This window comes from Theropithecus gelada, chromosome 6 (assembly GCF_003255815.1).
Source record: "Theropithecus gelada isolate Dixy chromosome 6, Tgel_1.0, whole genome shotgun sequence".
Taxonomy (NCBI): domain Eukaryota; kingdom Metazoa; phylum Chordata; class Mammalia; order Primates; family Cercopithecidae; genus Theropithecus; species Theropithecus gelada.
This window is the reverse complement of record NC_037673.1, coordinates 52,585,050-52,604,964: the sequence shown is the minus strand read 5'-3', so window position 1 is coordinate 52,604,964 and position 19,915 is coordinate 52,585,050. Positions and strand designations below refer to the sequence as shown.

Genomic DNA, 19,915 nt, shown 5'->3' with positions numbered 1-19,915 from the left:
CGGAGTGCAGTGGCACAAACTCAGCCCATTGCAACCTCTGCCTCCTGGGTTCAAGCGATTCTTCTGCCTCAGCCTCCAGAGTAGCTGGGATTACAGGCACACGCCACCATGCCTTGCTAATTTTTGTATTTTTAGTAGAGACGGGTTTCACCATGTTGGTCAGGCTGATCTCAAACTCCTGACCTTGTCATCTGCCCTCCTCAGCCTCCGAAAGTGCTGCAATTACAGGTGTAAGCCACCGTGCCTAGTCTAAATTTGAATTTTCAAGTTTAGGTTTTTTGTTTTGTTTCGTTTTGTTTTTGAGACAGGGTCTTGCTCTGTCATCCAGGCTACAGTGCAGTGGCACCATCACAGCTCACTGCCGCCTTAACTCCTGGCCTCAAACAATCCTCCTGCCTCAGCCTCCCAAGTAAGCGTGACTACAGGCAGGTGCCACCCTCCCTAGTTAATTTTTTGAATTCTTTTGTAGAGATGGGGTCTCCCTATGTTGCCCAGACTGGTCTCCAACTCAAGTGGCCTCAAGTGATTCTCCCACCTCAACCTCCCAAAATGCTGGGATTACAGGCATAAGCCACGGAGCCGGCCTAAATTTTGAGTTTTTGTCTGGCATTACAGACACTGTTTTTTTCTGGTTTAAACAGAAAAAAGAAAAAGAAACAAAAAGAGCTACTGGCTTCCTTTGTAAAAAGAGCTTAGGGCTGCCACATGCTTTTCAGGGACTGACCCTGAACTGATTTTCATAACACATACAATAATTTTACTTAGACTGTACGTTTACTTGGGGAGGTTTTGGGGAAAATTGCTGGGTATGTGGGGTGGGCCTCTAAAATCCTTGTAAAGCCGCTTTTAGCCTAGAGACTAACTTGCAAACACAGTTTTAAAAAACAAACCCAAATATCTAGACGACGGAGGGAGCATGCCAACTCAGCAGTTTTTTCAAACCAGCTTCCCTTTGCGTCTGTAGGGTCCAAGGACGTAACTAGATCACACAACACGCGCCAGGAAAGCCCAAAAGAGGGGTGATCCCTCGATGGAGGTGCCGCATCAGCGTTTTCTCACGTGGCCTCCGGGGCTCTATGAATGGCAAGAGATCGCATTCCTTCTACTATCCCTCCCGGCCTCCAGCCGGGACAAGGAACTGGAGCAAACTCCGGGCTGCAGTTCCGATCAGACTTGCCTACCTAGGCGGGCGGGCTGCCCAGTCTCCTGAAGCCTTGGGGCTGGGCCCTGCGGTGATGGGCGTGCTGGCCGTCGCAGAGCCCTCTGGGAGTTGTAGTCCGTAGCGGCGAGAGGTTTGACAGCGACCGCCGGCTTGGCGCATTCAGAACTCCAACCCCCGCCGGCCCCCGCGGCCTAGTCTGTTGCCGCTTCCTGTTTGGACTGGGAGTCCCGCGGTCGCAAATTGTGAGAATTTGGGAAGGGAGTCTTCATCTTCTCGTCTAGTTCTCCGAGGTTGAAGGCTCGGCCTGCTCAGGTAGATCACGTTCCCACGTCTAGCATACTCGCCTCTCGGGGAGGTGGGGAGGTATCCGAGGGAAGGCGGCGGGAAGGGTTGAGGTTGGGGCGAAGCCGGCTGTCACCTGGGATAGTTCTTCAATGTAGCGCGTCAGAACCGTAGCTTCTTTTGGGGATCGGGGAGGCCAAAGCCTGGAGCCGCGGAGACTGCTCCGGAGGCACGGCGCGCGCTCCTCAAGGGCTCAGTGAAAGGAAGTCAGGAGTCCCTCGGGGTCTGAGGGAATCCGAGTGTATGTGGGAGTCAGTGTCAGCTGGAGCCTTAGGGAAAAGATAGGGTTAGGGTAAATGAACACCCTGACCCTCGGGTGAGAGAAGGAGGGAGCAGGAGAATTGGGGGGCTTGTAGGAATGGGAGCACCCTTCTTCCTCTCTCTTGAGACAGGGTCTCGCTCCGTCGCTTGGGCTTGAGTGAGGTGGCGCGATCACGGCTAGGAGCACCTTTCTCCATCCCGAGTTGGGGAGATCTAGGGGGGAACATGAGGGAGGAACCCCCTTTAGGCCTTGAGCTAGGACCACAGATGGGGTGAGGGCCATGACTGGTAAGCCCTTGCCACGCTTTTCACACGACTCAGTTGTGAGAATGAGTGTGTCGATAGTGGGTAGCTTGACATGTCAGCATAGTAGAGCTGGAAGAGGGGTTTGAGAGCAGCTAGTCAAGCGCATTCTCCTCATTTTACAGAGAAGGAAACTGAGGTCCACCGAGTTGGAGAAACCCACTCAACACCAGGTAACCACTTAATGGCAAACTTGACTAAAACCTAATTGTTATGACTCCCAGGCAGTGTCTTATCCATTGCCGAGCTCCGTCCCCCTCGTAGATCAGCACACTATAAGTTGTACCTCCACTTTGTTTTCTTTTTTCTCCCCCCCCCCCCCCGCCCACCTACACACACAGAGTCTCGCTCTATCGCCCAGGTTGGAGTGCAGTGGAGCGATCTTGGCTCACTGCAACCTCCGCCTCCCTGGTTCAAGCGATTCTTGTGCCTCAGCCTCCTGAGTAGCTAGGATTACAGCTGCCCGCCACCACGCCCCAATGATTTTTATATTTTTAGTAGAAATGGGGTTTCACCATGTTGGCCAGCCTGGTCTTGAACTCCTGATCTCAATGATCCTCCTGCCTTGGCCTCCCAAAGTGCTGCGATTACAGGCGTGGGCCACCGCGCCCGGCCCCTTTTTTCTTTTTAATATTTTCAGACATGACAAAGATCTGACATATGTAGGATAGCAGGCAGCTGCTGAGGAGAAAGGTTTTTTAAAAACGTTTCGGCCGGGCGCGGTGGCTCACACCTGTAATCCCAGCACTTTGGGGGGCTGAGGCAGGCACATCACGAGGTCATGAGATCAAGACTGTCCTGGCCAATATGGTAAAACCCAGTCTCTACTAAAAAAAATACCAAAACTAGCCAGGTGTGGTGGCGCATGCCTGTAGTCCCAGCTACTCACGAGGCTAAGGCAGGAGAATCTCTTGAACCTGGGAGGCGGAGGTTGCAGTGAGCCGAGATCGTGCCACACTGCACTCCAGCCTGGTGACAGAGTGAGACTGTCTCAAAAAAACAAAACAAAACAAAAAAATGTTTCAATAGGTCAAAATAACCCATGTCCTAACTTAAGAAAAATCTCTCTGCTTCGTAAACAACTACAAACTTCATGTTAAGATAGAAGGTTGGGCCGATTGTGGTAGCTAACACCTGTAATCCCAACACTTTTGGGAGGCTGAAGTGGATGGATCATTTGAGGTTAGGAGTTCAAGACGAGCCTGGCGAACATGGTGAAACCCTGTCTCTACTAAAAATACAAAAATCAGCCAGGCGTGGTGGTGTGCCTCTCATCTGTAATCCCAGCTACTTGGGAGGCTGAGGCAGGAGAATCACTTGAGCCTGGCAGGCAGAGGTTGCAGTGAGCCAAGATTGCACCACTGCACTCCAGCCTGAGCCACAGAGCGAGACCCTGTCCAAAAAAAAAAAAAAGTTGTCATCTATAGTTTCTTTGTTTCTAAGAAAATAAAATTTACCTTTCCTTCCCCTAGACCTCTGAGAACAGCTAGACTTAGATTTCTTTTCTTTTCTTTTCTTTTTTTTGAGATGGAGTCTTGCTCTGTTGCCAGGCTGGAGTGCAGTGGCGCGATCTCGGCTCACTGCAACCTCTGCCTCCTGGGTTCAAGCGATTCCTCTGCCTCAGCCTCCCAAGTAGCTGGGACTACAGGCACAGGCCACCACACCCGACTAATTTTTTTTTTTGTATTTTGGTAGAGACGGGGTTTCACCATGTTGGCCAGGATGGTCTCAATCTCCTGACCTCGTGATCCGCCTGACTCGGCTTCCCAAAGTGCTGGGATTACAGGCGTGAGACACGTGGCCAGCCAGTTAGCCTTAGATGTCCAATCACAATCTTAAATACTATATATTTCAGTTACATACATAAAATAATATACTTTTAATTGTGATTTTGTAATACCCTTAATATTTACAATAAAGGGTAAACTCAGCATAGGAGGATGGAATACCAACCTGAACTACAAATTAAAATAGTAATGTTTAGTATTTTTTTTTCTTTTTGGGGTTCTTTTTGCTCTGATACTCAAGCTTTAGTGCAGTGGCACTATCATAGCTCACTGTAACCTTGAACTCCTGGATTCAAGCAATCTGCCTGCTTCAGTCTCCTGAAGCGTTGGGATTACAGGCATGAGCCACCACACTGGACCTATATGGTATTTTTTTAAAAAGTATATATGGGCATAAAAGTTTAAAAAAAAATCACTTAGAGGTTAAAAATGTCTACCAGGCCTGCATTTTATAGCATACTTAAATTTCTGTCCTTTGCTAGGGTTCTTTCTTTCTTATCACTTAAATATAACTTGAGAACATTTAGTGTTTCCAGTGTAGAAGGAGAGATTCTTTGGTACCATAGCATTGCTTTGGTAATTTCTTTGTGAGACCACACTATCTTCCAGCACTGTCAAATTTAACGCCTTTTGAAGCATTTATTGATCAGGTTGGAAGCATGTTCCAACTGTCACATCAGAATAGGAGCATTATAGATCCTATCGGCTAACCAGTACATGATTCATCAGGAAGCAATTTAGGTAAGTTTGTTATTGGAGTTTATAGCTGTTACAGACTAATACGGAAGAAAACATATATACATAGCATAACTGATATACATAGCATAACTGATACACATAGCATAACTGCTTCCACCAGGGTGCCTTTTTTGTGGTGTGATTCCATTTGCTTTTATGTTGGCATACTACAGAGGTAAGTAAACTATGACCAAATTTGGCCTGCTGACAGATATATTTTTTTCATAAAGTTCTATTGGAACACAGCCATGCACACTTAGTTGCCTTTCAACAGGTAGAACTGAGTAACTGCAGAAACTATATGCCTCAAAAAGCCTGAAATATTTATTATCAGACCCTTTACAGAAAAAAAATATGTCAACCCCTAGCCTAGTACACTGAGCATAAATGTAGTATCTGAAACTCTATAATATACACAGAAGTATTCAGTAATACTCATTTTTAGTCTCTGAGAAAGAACATATATAATAGTTGTATGTGGGTCCATAGTCACATTTGTTTGAGCACAAGCTAGTGTATTCTATTACAGATTGATGCTAGCATCTTGGCATAGATACTATAGATTTGTTTTTGCAAAGAATTGTGAAAAGACATTTCTGAGCCTAGTATAGAAAGGGCTGATATTCTTTGAGATACACCAATAATCACAGTCAATACCTTTTTAAAATAATGTCATACCAGTTTTCTTTGATTACTCTCTATGTCCTTTTTATGGAGAGAAGTGCTTCAGTCCAGGCACTACATTTTTTGTTCTTTTAGAGACAGAGTCTCCTTCTGTCACCTGGGCTGGAATGCAGTGGTGCCATTGTAGTTCGCTACAATCTCGAACTCCTGGGCTCAAGCACTTCTCTCACCTCAGCCTCCCGAGTAGCTGAGATTACAGGCATGAGCCACCATACCTGGCTCAGTCACCAACATTTTAAATAAAAGTTGAAAGTACCAATCAAGATGTTTAGTGAGGATCTGGTCTCTGCTTCCAAGATGGTGCCTTGATGCTGTGTCCTCACATGGCGGAAGGGATGGAAAGACAAAAGGGGTCTAGCTAGTTCCCTTCAGCCCACTCCATTCATAAGAGTTCTGCCCTCCTGACATAATTACCTCCAAAAGGGTCTACCTCTTAATACTGTAACATTGGCAATTAAGTTTCAACATACTAATTTTGGAGGGGACACAAACATTCAAATCATAGCAGAACTCCATACTAAAACCAATCTTAAACAATTACAGACTCATTTAATGACTTAGGTTTGACTTAGTGGTCTTGTATCTGGGACTTTGTTTTAAAACTCAGAGATTGAGTGAGATGTTAAAGTGATTATGTCTGGGTTTTGTTTTGTTTTGTTTTGTTTGAGACAGAGTCTTGCTCTGCAACCTCTGCCTTCCAGGTTCAAGCAATTCTGCTACCTCAGCCTCCCAAGTAGCTGGGACTACAGGCGTGTGCCACCACTCCTGGCTAATTTTTGTATTTTTAGTAGAGACAGGGTTTTACCATGTTGGCCAGGCTGGAGTATGTCTGTTTATGTTGTCTTGTATATTTAGCGCAAATTATGTCAATGTTATGTCTGACAAATTAATGTTATAGAAGTATTTAGCATTTTAGTTAATCATTGATAAACTATTCTGCATTATCACCTATGTAATATTTGCTATGCAACTCTAATTTACCTCTCAACGTAATTCATCAAACTTCAGAATATTTTATACTTCTCATCAAGACATTCAAAAAAACTTTAAGACTAGGCATGGTGGCTCATGCCTATAATCCCAGCACTTTGGTACTTTGGCAGGCTGAGGCAAGAAGATTACTTGAGGCTAGGCTGGGCAACATAGTGGCGCACAACTGGGGTCACAGCTACTTGGGAGGCTGAGGTGGGAGGACAGCTTGAGCCTGGCGGGAGGAGGTTGCAGCAAGCCCAGATTGTGCCACTGCACTCCAGCCTGGGTGACAAAGTGAGACCCTGTCTCAAAAGAAAGAAGGAAAGAAAAGAAAGAGAGAGAGAGAGAAAGAAAGAAAAGCATATCTGTAGTCACCTAAAATTCTCAGGAGCAACAAGTATAGTTGTTTCTGTTGTGATAAAACTTGTACCATCTACAAAAAAAAAATTAAAAATTAAAAAATTGAAATAAAAAATATTCCACCTTGGCTCTGTGTGGGGAAAAAGGAGAAGGCATTAAATTGCTGTTGAAAATTTGAGATCGTGCTAGTTGACTAATTGAGACAACTGCAAATTACCAATTTTCTTTCAGTTATTCTTATTTACTTGAATATTATAAATCTTTGAAAGGCACCAGGGACTTTGAACTCCTCATTTATGATTTGTTATTTAAAATCATCAGTTTTCTACTTATTTAGAATAAATAGCTAATTCTACTATGCCACAGAACTTTGGATTTGCTCAGAACAAATACACATAGGTGACTAAACTGGAAATTTTAATTCCTCAGTGGCCCTCACATTTTTCCCAAACCTTGATTTCACTTTTTGGTAAGGTTCACTGAAATCCAAGGATCTTTCTAGATTTCTCCTCTTTCCTGGTTTCTTCACTTTCAATCTTTAAGTAAAGTATTAATTTCCAGAAAGTGAAAGGATATTCTCTCTCTAAACTCACCCACATTCTCAGTTTAGTTTAGGAATGAATACTACAGAGTATATTGGTTTACAAAGTAAATTAGAAAGTATAGCCATATATTTCTGCCATTGTTTAGGCAGATATGTTTTTACTACTCTGACTTGGCTTCTGTCCTTTCCCTTGTTTCACTGCCACTGGAAGGGTTGTTGCTGGCTAAGGAAATATTGAACCTTGAGACAAAAACGTTCAACAAAAGAAATTTACCTAAACTAGCTTGCTTCAAGAAAAACAGATTCATGGTGTTTAATGTGTAATCCGGATACCCAGGCATGAAGTTTCACTCATTCTAGTCTTGATTATGTCTTAAAGAGTTTGACGCCAGCCGGGCGCAGTGGCTCATGCCTGTAATCCTAGCACTTTGGGAGGCCGAAGCCGGCAGATCACAAGGTCAGGAGTTCGAGACCAGCCTGGCCAATATGGTGAAACCCCGTCTCTACTAAAAACACAAAAAAATTAGCTGGGTGTGGTGGCGGGCATCTGTAGTCCCAGCTACTTGGGAGGCTGAGGCAGGAGAATTGCTTGAACCTGGGAGGCGGAGGTTGCAGTAAGTCGAGATTGCACCACTGCACTCCAGCCTGGGTGACAGAGCGAGACTCCATCACACACAAAAAAAAAGAGTTTAAGGTCATTTGCCATTATAGCTATTATTTTATATTTATAAAACTAAACAAAGAAGACCTGATTTTCAGATGCTTCTTTTGTCTTCCAGCCTAACTCCTCCTTTTTAAGGCAGACATTAGAGTATACTGGAAATAGCATTTAGAATCAAAGTGACCTGGTTTCAATCCCAAATATGGTTTTATTAGCTTAGTGATTTAGGACAAGTTACTTCTCTGAGCTTCAGTTCCTTTTCCTTTTCCTTTTCCTTTTCCTTTTCCTTTTCCTTTTCCTTTTCCTTTTCCTTTCCTTTCCTTTCCTTCCTTCCTTCCTTCCTTCCTTCCTTCCTTTCCTTTCTTTCTGTAATATGAAGGTAATACCCATTTCCCAAATTCTAAAGATTACTTGGATTTAAACAATAACATGTAAAATATTAGGCCAGTATTAGGCATTCAATAAATAAATGTTAGTTCCGTCTCCCACTATCTTCTATTAACTTGTCTTTTTCTCTCAATTTTCCCTCATAAATGACACCAAGTTTTGTCTTTTTGATATCCTTTAGTGCTATCTTGTTTGTGGCAGTTCAATAATTCTGTTATATGAAGGTCAACCTTTTTATTTTTCTTACCTTGCTAAGTTTGCTAACTTTATACTAAAGGCATGTAGATATGTCAGCTGATTTTGTTCAGGCCGCTAAATTAAGCCAATACATATTTTTTCTTTTTCTTTTAAAAAAAGTTTCTTCTTGTATGTCCTTCCTATGAGTAATTTTTCTAGTTTTAAACAGCCAAATTCATAATAAAAAGTGATAGTTATGTTTATTGAATATTCACTGTGTACCAGGCACATTATATGTATTATCTCATTTTCATCCGAAACCCTGTAAGACTAGTGTTTTTATTATTTCCAAAACCCGTGAATCTTAGGGAATTTAAGTAAGTTGTCCAAAGTTGCACAGTTAATGAATGGCAGAGCCAAGATTCACATGCGGGCAATCTTACTTGTGAGCTGTCAACCACCACATACTACTTGATAGCACCAGAATAGCCTAAATCTCAAATTACCCAGTGTGTATAATTCAAACAAATTAATGCTTTGCGGTACTTTCTCAAAGTGCTTTTATCCGTTGTTGGAGATTTAGGAGTGATAAGGTTCTGGCTACTTATCAATATTAAAATTTTTCTCTGACATTTCTTAACAATTATATAGATTGCTGTTCTTCCCTACAATATAAAACTTTTATTAACCTTCATTAAGTTCAAAAATAATAATAGCAAACTTTTACACAGTTTGGTAAGTGGTTGACATTGTTCTAAATGCTTGTACTTACTAACTTACCGGTTTTTTAAAATTTCATGTGTTTTAGAGTTTCCTGAACAAGTTTTTCCCAAGTTCTATATTATTCTTTTTGATGAAAGGATACTGGCTTCCCTACAATCATCTTTTCAACTTCTAAAATGTTTAATTTTTTGAATTGAGAGAATGCTTTAAAAATCTGTAAAGCTATAATACAATTCTAAATGGAACTTCTCTACAGTATGTTTATTTCTTTCCTAAGCTTTTAATTCTGGTGCTACACCCAGGTTAATTTAAAACATATTTTTTGTTGGTATTGTATTGTATTTTATTTTTTGAGACAAGGTCTCACTCTTCTGCCCAGACTGGACTGCAGAGGAGTGATCATAGCTCACTGAGACCTCAAACCCTCTTGCTCCAACTGTCCTCCCACCTCAGCCTCCTGAGTAGCTGGGACTATAGGCGAGCACCACCATGCCTGGCTAATATATATATAAAATTTTGTAGAGATACGGTCTTGCCATGTTGCCAGGGTTGGTCTCGACTCTGAATCTCCTGGCCTCAGAGGGTCCTCCTGCCTTAGCCTCCCGAAGTACTGGGATTACAGGAATGAGCCACCATGCCAGGCCCATTTATATAGAATGTTTTCATTTATTACATCTGGGGAATCATCTTTTCAAGTTAATTAGTCAATTTGATAGTTTTAAACTAAGAAAATTTAACAGATTCCATCAATCCTAACTTCATTCCATCTTTTTTTTTTTTTTTTTTTTTTTTTTTTTGAGACGGAGTCTCGCTCTGTCACCCAGGCTGGAGTACAGTGGCGCGATCTCCGCTCACTGCAAGCTCCGCCTCCCGGGTTCACGCCATTCTCCTGCCTCAGCCTCCCGAGTAGCTGGGACTACAGGCGCCGCCACCTCGCCCGGCCAATTTTTTTTTTTTTTGTATTTTAAGTAGAGACGGGGTTTCACCGTGTTAGCCAGGATGGTCTCGATCTCCTGACCTCGTGATCCGCCCATCTCAGCCTCCCAAAGTGCTGGGATTACAGGCTTGAGCCACCGCGCCCGGCTACTTCATTCCATCTTAATGTCATAAATTGGAAGGTTAATTTTGAAAAATTCTGCCTTTTGGTTTTAAAACTTAAGACCAAACAAGTCAATTGAATTGTTAATCAGTTTTATTATGTAAAGGAAGGAAGAGAAAGAGCAGGCTTTTGTTTTTTGCTTCTCAACTATTTTAATGAAATTAACAGTAATGAGTAACTTTATCTTAGTTGGTCCCATCTTAGTGGGATTTTCATAACAATTATTGAATAATATACTTTATAGTCAAGAACATTTTTATGCTATAGATTTTCAAATGTGTATAATACATTATATGAATCTATGTCTCAAAGAGTCAGCTTATTTATTCTTTTTACCTTAAAAGAATACATTTTGCACTGATCTATTACTAAGCTAATTTGACAGCTAGGGCTAGCAGTTGGTGTAGATTTGAGCTAAAGGTGAAATGAAGAACTGAAAATGGGAATTGGTTATTAGCATCCTACTATGTTTTATTATTCAAGTGATTTAGGACAAGTTACTTGAGTTCTCTAGGCTTCATAAATGATTTTTTTTTTAACTTTATTGAGGGTAGGGATCATGACTTAAATTTTTTTTTCTATGTTTTTCAATACCTCAGTATATTGTAGGGACTTGTTGAGAACCTGTTGAATGAATATATTGTTCGGGGTTTACCATTACTCAGTATTTTAGTTGTCACATCTTAAAATAGATCATCATTTTTACCATCACACTCCTTTCATAAGATGTAGAAATGAAGCCCTTCTTGTTTGGAAATAGTGGTATTTTGGTTTTACTTTTTTTTAAGTTACTGTTGTAAGGTACTACTTTAATATTTTTATTTAACTTTGTTTGTCTTTAGTAGGACTAAGTTAAAGAGAGCTTTGACTTGCTTAAACGTTGGGCAGAAAAGCAGAAGAGAAAAGGGAAGTGGAAATCAAAGCAACAGAGAAAAGAAAATGCACATATTTGGCAAATAGAACATGTTGCCAACATCTGTATCACATAATAATCAGTGGCAAGTTGACATCATTTGCCTAGATGTTCTTTACTGAAGAGAATTTTTTTCACTTAAAAAAGGAAAAACCTCAAGAGGCTGCCTATGTTTAAAAAAAAAAAAAAGAGCAAGTGTTTTCATTTGGTTTTTGATGGGAATGATAATACATTTGAACATTTATTTTCCCATTACAAAGTACTAAATGAAGTCAGACATGGTGGCTCATGCCTTTAATCCTAGCATTTTGGAAAGCTGAGGCAAAAAGATGACTTGAGATCAGGAGTTCAAGACCAGCCTGGGCAACATAGTAAAACCCCGTCTCTACCCAAAAAAAAAATTAGCCAGGCATGGTGGTGCACACTGAGGTGGGAGGATCACTGAAGCCCAAGAGGTCACGGCCGCAGTGAGCCATGGTCATGTCGCTGCACTCCAGCCTGGGTGACAGAGTGAGAACCTGTCTCAAAAAAAAAAAAAAAAAAAAAAATTATGCTAAATGTAATATGTGTAATCTCATTTAATCCTCGAACATTATTTTTTTTTAATTTTGAAGATGCAGAGATAGTTTCATGGAGATTAAATGGTTAGTGCCAAGTTACACAGGTAGTGAGTGTTAGATACAGGATTTCCAATTCAAAAACTTTATTTTCTTCCTACTGTTTCATAAATGTTACATTTAGAAAATTAAGAAAAGTGGACATATGAGTCCATTAAACAAATATGGCAACAATAAAACTGTACTTGTTGTGTAGTCTGGGCAGTAACAAGAAACAGAAGAAGGTGAAAGATACAGGGGACTGAGAAAGAAATGGCAAGGATCAGGAGAGACAGCACACCATAGTGGTAAAGAGCACAGGCTCTGGATTTAGACTACCTCATTTTTAATTTCAACTCTGCCACTTACTAACTTTGTGATCAGTTACTTCTCTGCTGTGTATCCTTATCTATAAAATAAGGATAATAATAGTAACTTACAGGGTAAGTAATAAAGCTACATCCTTTGCTTTTACATGTTAAGACCTATTTATTTCATCAGCATCCCCGACCTCTACCCACTGGGTGTCAGTAGCACTCCCTTTAATTCTAACAACAAGCTGGGTAAGGCCAGATTCCTTATTACCCTTTTCTACAACTCTTGACATGCTGTGTAGTGTAGAGTGTAAGGGGATAAGGATAGAAGCAGGGAGCTCCATTAGAATGCTGTTGTGGTAATCTTGGTAAGAAATGATAGTGATTAGATTCTGGATATATTTGAAGGAAAAGCCAGTAAGATTTCCTAATGGGTTGAATGTAGACTGTGAGGAAAAGACGTAATGAGTGGTTCCAAGAATTTTGGCCTGAGCAGGTAGAAAGAGATTTTATCAACTGAAATAGGAAAACACTAGGTGGGGTAGTTTTGGGGGAAGAAAATCAGAAATCCCGTTTTGGACATGTTAGGTTTGAGTTGTCTGTTACATCTAGCTAAAGATGTTGAGCAGGCAGTTGAATATACAAGTCTGAAATTCAAAAGAGAAGTTTAGGCTAGAGATATTAGCGTGGAAGTTGTCATTGCCTAAATCAACAGAACTTTCTACAATGATGGAAAAATGTTTATATCTATACTGTCTAATATGGTAGCCACTAGCCACATGTGGATTTTGAGCACATCAAATGTAGCTAGTGTGACTGAGGTACTGAATTTTTTAATTTTAGTTAATTTAAGTAGCCACATCTAACTAGTGGCTACTGTATTGGACAGCACAAGCTATGATAGTAAAACCATAAGACTGCATAAGATTACCAAGAGATTGAGGGTAGATCAAGACTGAACCTTGGAACTCTGCAACTGTAAAGGGATCTGAGAAATGAGAAAGCATCAAAGGAGGCAGAGAAGTAGGAGGGACCAGTGAGGTAGGGAAAAAACCTGGAGGCTTAGTGAATCCAGCTTATCAAGGAGGAAAGTGATCCTTTTGGCAAATATTTCCAATAGGTCAAGTAAGTTAAGGACTGAAAAATAACCCTTGGGGTTACCGATATGGAGGTCTTTAGTGATCCAATAAGAACAGCTTCTGTATTGTGATAGGAAAGATATGATTAGCATAGGCTGAAGAAGGAATGAGAGGATCTTATTTATCCTGTGCTTTTTACTTTTTTTCCCACCTATTTTGTATTTTTTCTCCTCTTTTGCCTTCCTTTAGTTCAGTTATTTTTTATCCTTCTTCTTTCCCCTCTACTAAATGTAAGGTTATACACTGCTTTCTATTAATAGTTACCTTAAAATAACATCAATGTGTGTTATTGATCTGGACAACATAAGGACCTTTGGACATTTTAATTCCAAGACCTTCATCTGACTTTTTTTTTCCCCTTTTGGTCTGGAATTTTAATTCTTTTTTTCTTTTTGTTTTGTTTTGTTTGTTTTATTTTTTTGAGATGGGGTCTCACTCTGTGATGACCAGGCCGGAGTGCAGTAGTGCAATCTTGGCTCACTGCAACCTCTGCCTCCCTGGTTCAAGCGATTTTCCCACCACAGCCTCCCAAGAAGCTGGAATTACAGGTGCCCACCACCACGCCTGGCTAATTTTTATATTTTTAGTAGAGACGGTGTTTCACCATGTTAGCCATGCAGGTCTCAAACTCCTGACCTCAAGTGATCTGCCCACCTCAACCCCCCAAAGTGTTGGGATTACAGATGTGAGCCACCATGCCCAGCCCTACTTATTTTTTTCAAACCCTATAATATTTATTCCTTACATTCATTAAATTTCATAAATCTGTAGATAGGTACCTTTAATGATCAGCCATTATCTCTACAGATATTACTTCTGTCTTCTTTCTTTCTGATTCTCCAATTACATGCTTGTTAGACCTTCTCATTCTATCTTCCATGTTTCTTAAACACCTTCCACATTTTCTGCCTTTATTTTTCTCTCTCTGCCACATTCTAGGTAGTTTCTTCTGACTTATCTTCTGTGTTATTAATTTTCTCTTCAACTTTTAAACTCATTCATTGAGTGTTGAATTTTGGCTCTTGAATTTTTTTTCCCTAAAAATTCACTCTGGTCCTTATTTAAACGTACTAAGTCACTTTTTGAAAATGTCTACTTTTTCTGTTATTTAAACATAGGAAATATTATTGTTTTATATTTTTATTCTGTTGATTTTTATAGTTGAAGTTCTCATGGGTCTGTTTCTGCTTTTGTTTCTTGTTCTCACTCATAGTACTTTATTTCCTGCTATGCTAGGTTATTTTTGACTCACTGTTTGTTGTCCTTAAATGATTGTTAGCAGGACTTCTTTAAGGCCTACGATGAAGGTGTGTCTTCACAGGAAAGATTTACATTTGCTTCTATTGGTTACCTAGAAGTAAGTGCTACCAAGCAGGTTAATCTTAAATTACATTCATAGCTTTCAGTGTTCCTTGCAAATTCTCATGAGGTGCAGTTTATGGTAGTAAATTATCAGTTTATGGTAATAAAAAAGCTCATACACACATATGCTGTGGTCAGTAGTTTGGGGTGTTTTTTTAATTTATTTTTTTGAGATGGAGTCTCGCTCTATTGCCCAGGCTGAAGTACAGTGGTGCGATCTTGGCTCACTGCAACCTCCACCTCCTGGGTTCAAGCTATTCTCCTGCCTCAGCCTGCCGAGTAACTGGGATTACAGGAGCATGCCACCATACCTGGCTATTTTTCTATATTTTTGGTAGAGATGGGATTTCACCATGTAGGCCATACTGGTTTTAAACTCCTGAACTCAAGTGACCCACCCACCTTGGCTTCCCAAAGTGCTGGGATTACAGGCATGAGCCACCCCACCTGGCCAGTTTGTTTGGGTTTTTTTTTTTTGTCATTTTTTGTTTGTTTGTTTTGAGACAGGGTCTCACTCCGTCACCCAGGTGGCTGGAGTGCAGTGGCACAATCATAGCTCACTGTAGCCTCCAAATCCTGGGTTTAAGCAATCCTCCCACTTCAGCCTCAGCCTCCAAAGTAGCTGAGACTACAGGCATGTGCCACCACCCCCAGCTACTTTTGTTTGTTTTTTAGTGGGGATGAGGTTGTGCCTTTTTTGCCCAGGCTCATCTGAAACTCCCAGCCTCAAGCAATCTACCTCAGCCTCTCAAAATACTGGGATTATAGGTGTGAGACACTATAGCCTCTGGTCCATTTTAAGAAGACTTCTTTGTAGTTCCCTTATGAGGGAATAAGCTAAAGATTTTTAAAGTATTTTATTCAGTATTTTTAGTTTTTTTCCTGCAGGAAAAATTAGTCCAAATAGCCTAATCTGTTTTATTACTGAAAATGAATTGCCCCACTTATTTTTTAGTAAGCTGAAAAATAAGAAATAACTCCATTTAAGGTTAGCAAGTTTCTGATACGTATTTCAGGCATATACCTCATTAAGATATCTTCAGCAAATTCCAGTATTTTTCCAGTGTCTTATTCATGAATATTTATTAGTTATGGAAAATAAAATATTTTAAAATTAAACTAAATTATTTATCTTCTTTGTGTAGGACTAACTTCTTCAGTGCTTACAGTGTGAGAAAAATGGCAAATATGAATAGTGATTCTAGGCATCTTGGCACCTCTAAGGTAGATCATAAAAGAGATCCTGGACCTATGAATATCCAGTTTGAGCCGTCAGATCTAAGATCCAAAAGGTAAGCATTTAAAATAAAACACTTATTTCATAATTAGAGTCTTTAATGATTAAAATACATCTAATTATAACCAAACATGTATAGATTTGATTATAAAATATCTGATTTCTTACAGGATTTGTGTGTGTACATGTGGAGAGAAGTAAATAGGAATACTATATACTGGTTTATATTTGATTTTTTTTTTTTCCCCACTAAACTCAACATCTCTGTTGGGGGAGGGGTTGTGGTAACTTTACAAAGTAAGATACGTTAATATAATTCGTTTAACAAATATGTATTGATTACCCGCTTTGTGCAAGGTAATATGCTAAGTGCTCAAGGTAGAAGAGTAAAAGTAGTAGAAAATCTTTACCTTCATCGAGGTAAAATTTCAGAAGATGGTTTAAAATAATTTGAGTTTAAATTTTATTTCATTGTATACCTGTAAAACCCAAAAGAATCCATGAAAAAATTATAAACAGTAAGAGAATTCAATAAAGTAGCTGCTTACAAAACAGGCAAAAATAAATAGACTGCCAATGAGAAAATGGAAGAAAAAATAAAATACATAGAAATGGTCTTATCATGAATGTGTAAAATCTACATGAGAGAAACTAAAATGCTTCTGATGTAAAATGAGATTTAGAGTATTTCATAAAATCTGAGATGCTACTGATTATAAATTGCATTTTAAAAAAAATTTAACACTAAGGAAAACTGCTGCCCATACCTCTGATGCAATAACCTCTTAGGACTTAGAGTTTTTGTTTTGTATTTACTGAAAGAACTCTTGGGCCATGCACGGTGTCTCATGCCTGTAATCCCAACACTTTGGGAGGCTGAGGTGGGTGGATCACTTGAGACCAAGAGTTCAAGACTAGCCTGGCCAACATGGCAAAACCCCGTATCTGCTAAAAGTGCAAAAATTAGCTGGGTGTGGTGGTGCACACCTGTAATCCCAGCTATTTGGGAGACTGAGGCATGATAATCACTTGAACCTGAGAGGCAGAGGTTGTAGTGAGCCAAGATCGTACCACTGCACTCCAGCCTGGTAACAGAGCAAGACTCTGTCAGGAAAGGAAAGGGGAAAGGGAAAAGGGAGAACTTTTGGACTTATGTGATATTTTATCCTATATTTCTTATGCAGTTATAAAAATGAAAATAGAAACAAAGTATATTGATTAAGGTATTACACCTCACATTTAGAATATGATTCTTCTGAATTATTTTTTGATGTAAAGTCATCAAAATAGGTGTTTTCCCCACATACACACAGAATTGTCCTTAGTGCCATTAAGAACCCTGGTGCTGTAACATTTCCTGAAAAGATTTTCTTCCAGGTCATTGACATTTAAGTTCTGATGCTTGCACTTTCCTGATCTTACCAGAAGATGTCACAAAAGGTTTTCTAACAACAACATGACCCATCTATCTTCCTCAAATGGTCTTTTAATGGTTTGTCTAACGTGACCAGGGATGGCAGTTACCTGTCATGCCATCAGGAATAACTACTATTATATTGTCACTTGCTGACAGTGATTTTTTTTTTTTTTTTTTTTTTTTTGAGACAGAGTCTTGCTCTGTAGCCTGCACTGTAATGTGGTGCAATCATGGCTTGCTGTAGCCTTGATCTCCTGGGCTCAAACAATCCTTCCACTTCAGCCTCCTGAGTAGCTGGGACTACAGGTGGGTACCACTGTGCCCAGCTAATTTTTTAGAAATTTTATTTTGTAGAGCTGGGTGCGGTGGCTCAAGCCTGTAATCCCAGCACTTTGGGAGGCCGAGACGGGCGGATCACGAGGTCAGGAGATCGAGACCATCCTGGCTAACACGGTGAAACCCCGTCTCTACTAAAAATACAAAAACCTAGCCGGGCGAAGTGGCGGGCGCCTGTAGTCCCAGCTACTCGGGAGGCTGAGGCAGGAGAATGGCCTAAACCCGGGAGGCGGAGCTTGCAGTGAACTGAGACCCCGCCACTGTACTCCAGCCTGGGCGGCAGAGCGAGACTCTGTCTCAAAAAAAAAAAAGAAAAAAAGAAATTTTATTTTGTAGAGAAGGGGTCTTGCTATGTTACCGGGGTGGTCTTGAACTCCTGGGCTCAAGCAATTTGTCCATCTTAGCTTCCCAAGTAGCTGGGACTACAGGCGCGCACCACTGCACCAGGCTAATTTTTACATTTATTTTTTGCGGACATGGCGTCTCACTTCATTGACTGGGCTGGTCTTGAACTCGTGGGCTCAAGCAAGCCTCCCACCTTAGCCTCCCAAAGTGTTCGGATTACAGGTGTGAGTCACCACGCCTGACTCTGGCAGTGATGAAAAGGTGTTCTAGATTATGAGATTCATCCTTACTTAGAAGTGTTTAAATGTGTATATTAGAATCAGTAAAATATGATGTAATAAAAATAATAAAATGAGGCATATTCTGCTCTCATTGGGAAGACTCTGAAGATGTCATAGTCTTCAAATTTTCATCCATAAATTTAATGTGATTTTCCCCCTAAAATGCCAGCAGCCTATTCCAAAGTTTATATGGATCAGTAATTTCACTTCTAAGCATTAATTCACTTTGTCAAAAATGATATGTGCACAAGGTAGTGTAATGCAGTATTTTTCATAATAGTAAAGATTAAAAGCAATCAAAATTTCTTTTCTTACAGGATTGGATAAATAAGTTGTGGCACATTTATACAATGGAATATTTTTCCTCTATTAAAAAGAAGGAGGTGGCTTTATTACATGTCAAAATGGAACAAGTCTTCAACATATTTTGTTAAGTGAAAAACTGAAGTAGAGAGCAGTATGTATAGCATGCCACCATTTGGGTAAAAATAAATTAATATAATATGTATAAATGAAATTTTGAGTAGTAAATAGGAAACTGTAAGATGGTTGCCCCCTCAGAGGGAAACTGAGTGCTTTAGGCGGGATGGTGTGGCAGATACTGTAAGGTAGACACCCAATAATTGTTCAGCAACCCTACCTATTCGTTAATGTCAACAGAATCCTTATTTTTTTGAGTCACAATGGGTCTTCATCCAAGAGATGAAAGATGGTTGGTTTAAGCTAATCTTGATAATCCTGTTTTCATTCCCACATACTTAATTTTTCAGTGTTTCTTGCAACTAGAGGTGGAAATGTGAAATTTATCACATGAGAAATTTATCATTGTCATTTATAGTGGCCATCGGAAAAGATAATGAAATAAAAATTTCGATTCTTATATATTCCAATGTCAGTAAATATAAGCACTAATGAATGCTGACTTGAATGCTCAGGGTTTTCTTGAAACTTCTAAATTCTATGATAAATAATTGACCACTGTGACAACAGAACATAAGTCATTAAAGTGCATTCCATTACAGTAAGTTGGCAGGAGTTCAAACAGTTCTCCGTAAATTTGTTCGACTGGGTAGATTAAATGGCAAAATATTTTCTATAATGAAACTTGTTGAAATGAGAGGGAATCAGCTATTTACAATCATGGCATAACTACCTAGGTAAGCATGTTTTAAGAAAGGCAAATACAGAGACTTAGCAGTACTAAATGCTAATTTGCTTGTGGAATAATTTGTTTAGGAAAACAAACTAATGAAAAAAATGTGAGCACCTTAAAACATTGTTATTTTTGTTAAAATATGGATTACTTCACGTTACATATATAAATAAAACTCATCTACACTGAGGGAAAATTATCTTCCATTTGAAGAACCAGATTAGGACAACTATTTCCAAAACTGTAGTCATTTTAGAGTTACCTTATGACTTTGGCAATATCTTCAGTAGTACCTGTATGATATAAGTGAATGTTTCTTCAAAAATCTACTTTTTAAAATTAGGGTTAATTTAGCCTCAACACAGATTTGTAAAACGATGGATTTGAAGTGTTGTTTATGCTTTTTTTCTAATACACATTGCATTAAATACGAACTAGTTTAAATACCCTTTATTCTTATGCTACTTACAATCATTTTACATACTACCATACTTTGAGAAACTGTCTTTGGCTGTCAGAGTATGTCAAGTATATATTTAGATTACTTATCCTCAGTTTAGCTTGTGGTTTTATATCTCTTCCACTAGGTGGCAATAAAATCACATAATTTTAATAACTGCTT

General features: G+C 39.7%; 1 protein-coding gene across 6 annotated transcripts in view; it reads left to right on the top strand.

Moving 5' to 3' along the window:
* The first annotated feature begins 1,355 nt into the window (after positions 1-1,355).
* The window catches only part of SLC38A9 (solute carrier family 38 member 9), an 87,171-nt gene continuing 68,611 nt past the window's right edge, over positions 1,356-19,915 (top strand). For 3 of the 6 annotated variants that reach the window (XM_025388004.1, XM_025388008.1, XM_025388007.1), the window contains exons 1-3: positions 1,356-1,474; positions 2,194-2,241; positions 15,670-15,816. In XM_025388004.1, the coding sequence (XP_025243789.1) occupies positions 15,704-15,816 (113 nt within the window). In that variant the 5' untranslated portion in view covers positions 1,356-1,474; positions 2,194-2,241; positions 15,670-15,703. Of the gene's footprint in view, positions 1,475-2,193; positions 2,242-11,042; positions 11,199-15,669; positions 15,817-18,723; positions 19,298-19,915 lie in introns of those variants that run through there. The other 3 variants (XM_025388005.1, XM_025388006.1, XM_025388002.1) reach the window with 2 other exon arrangements.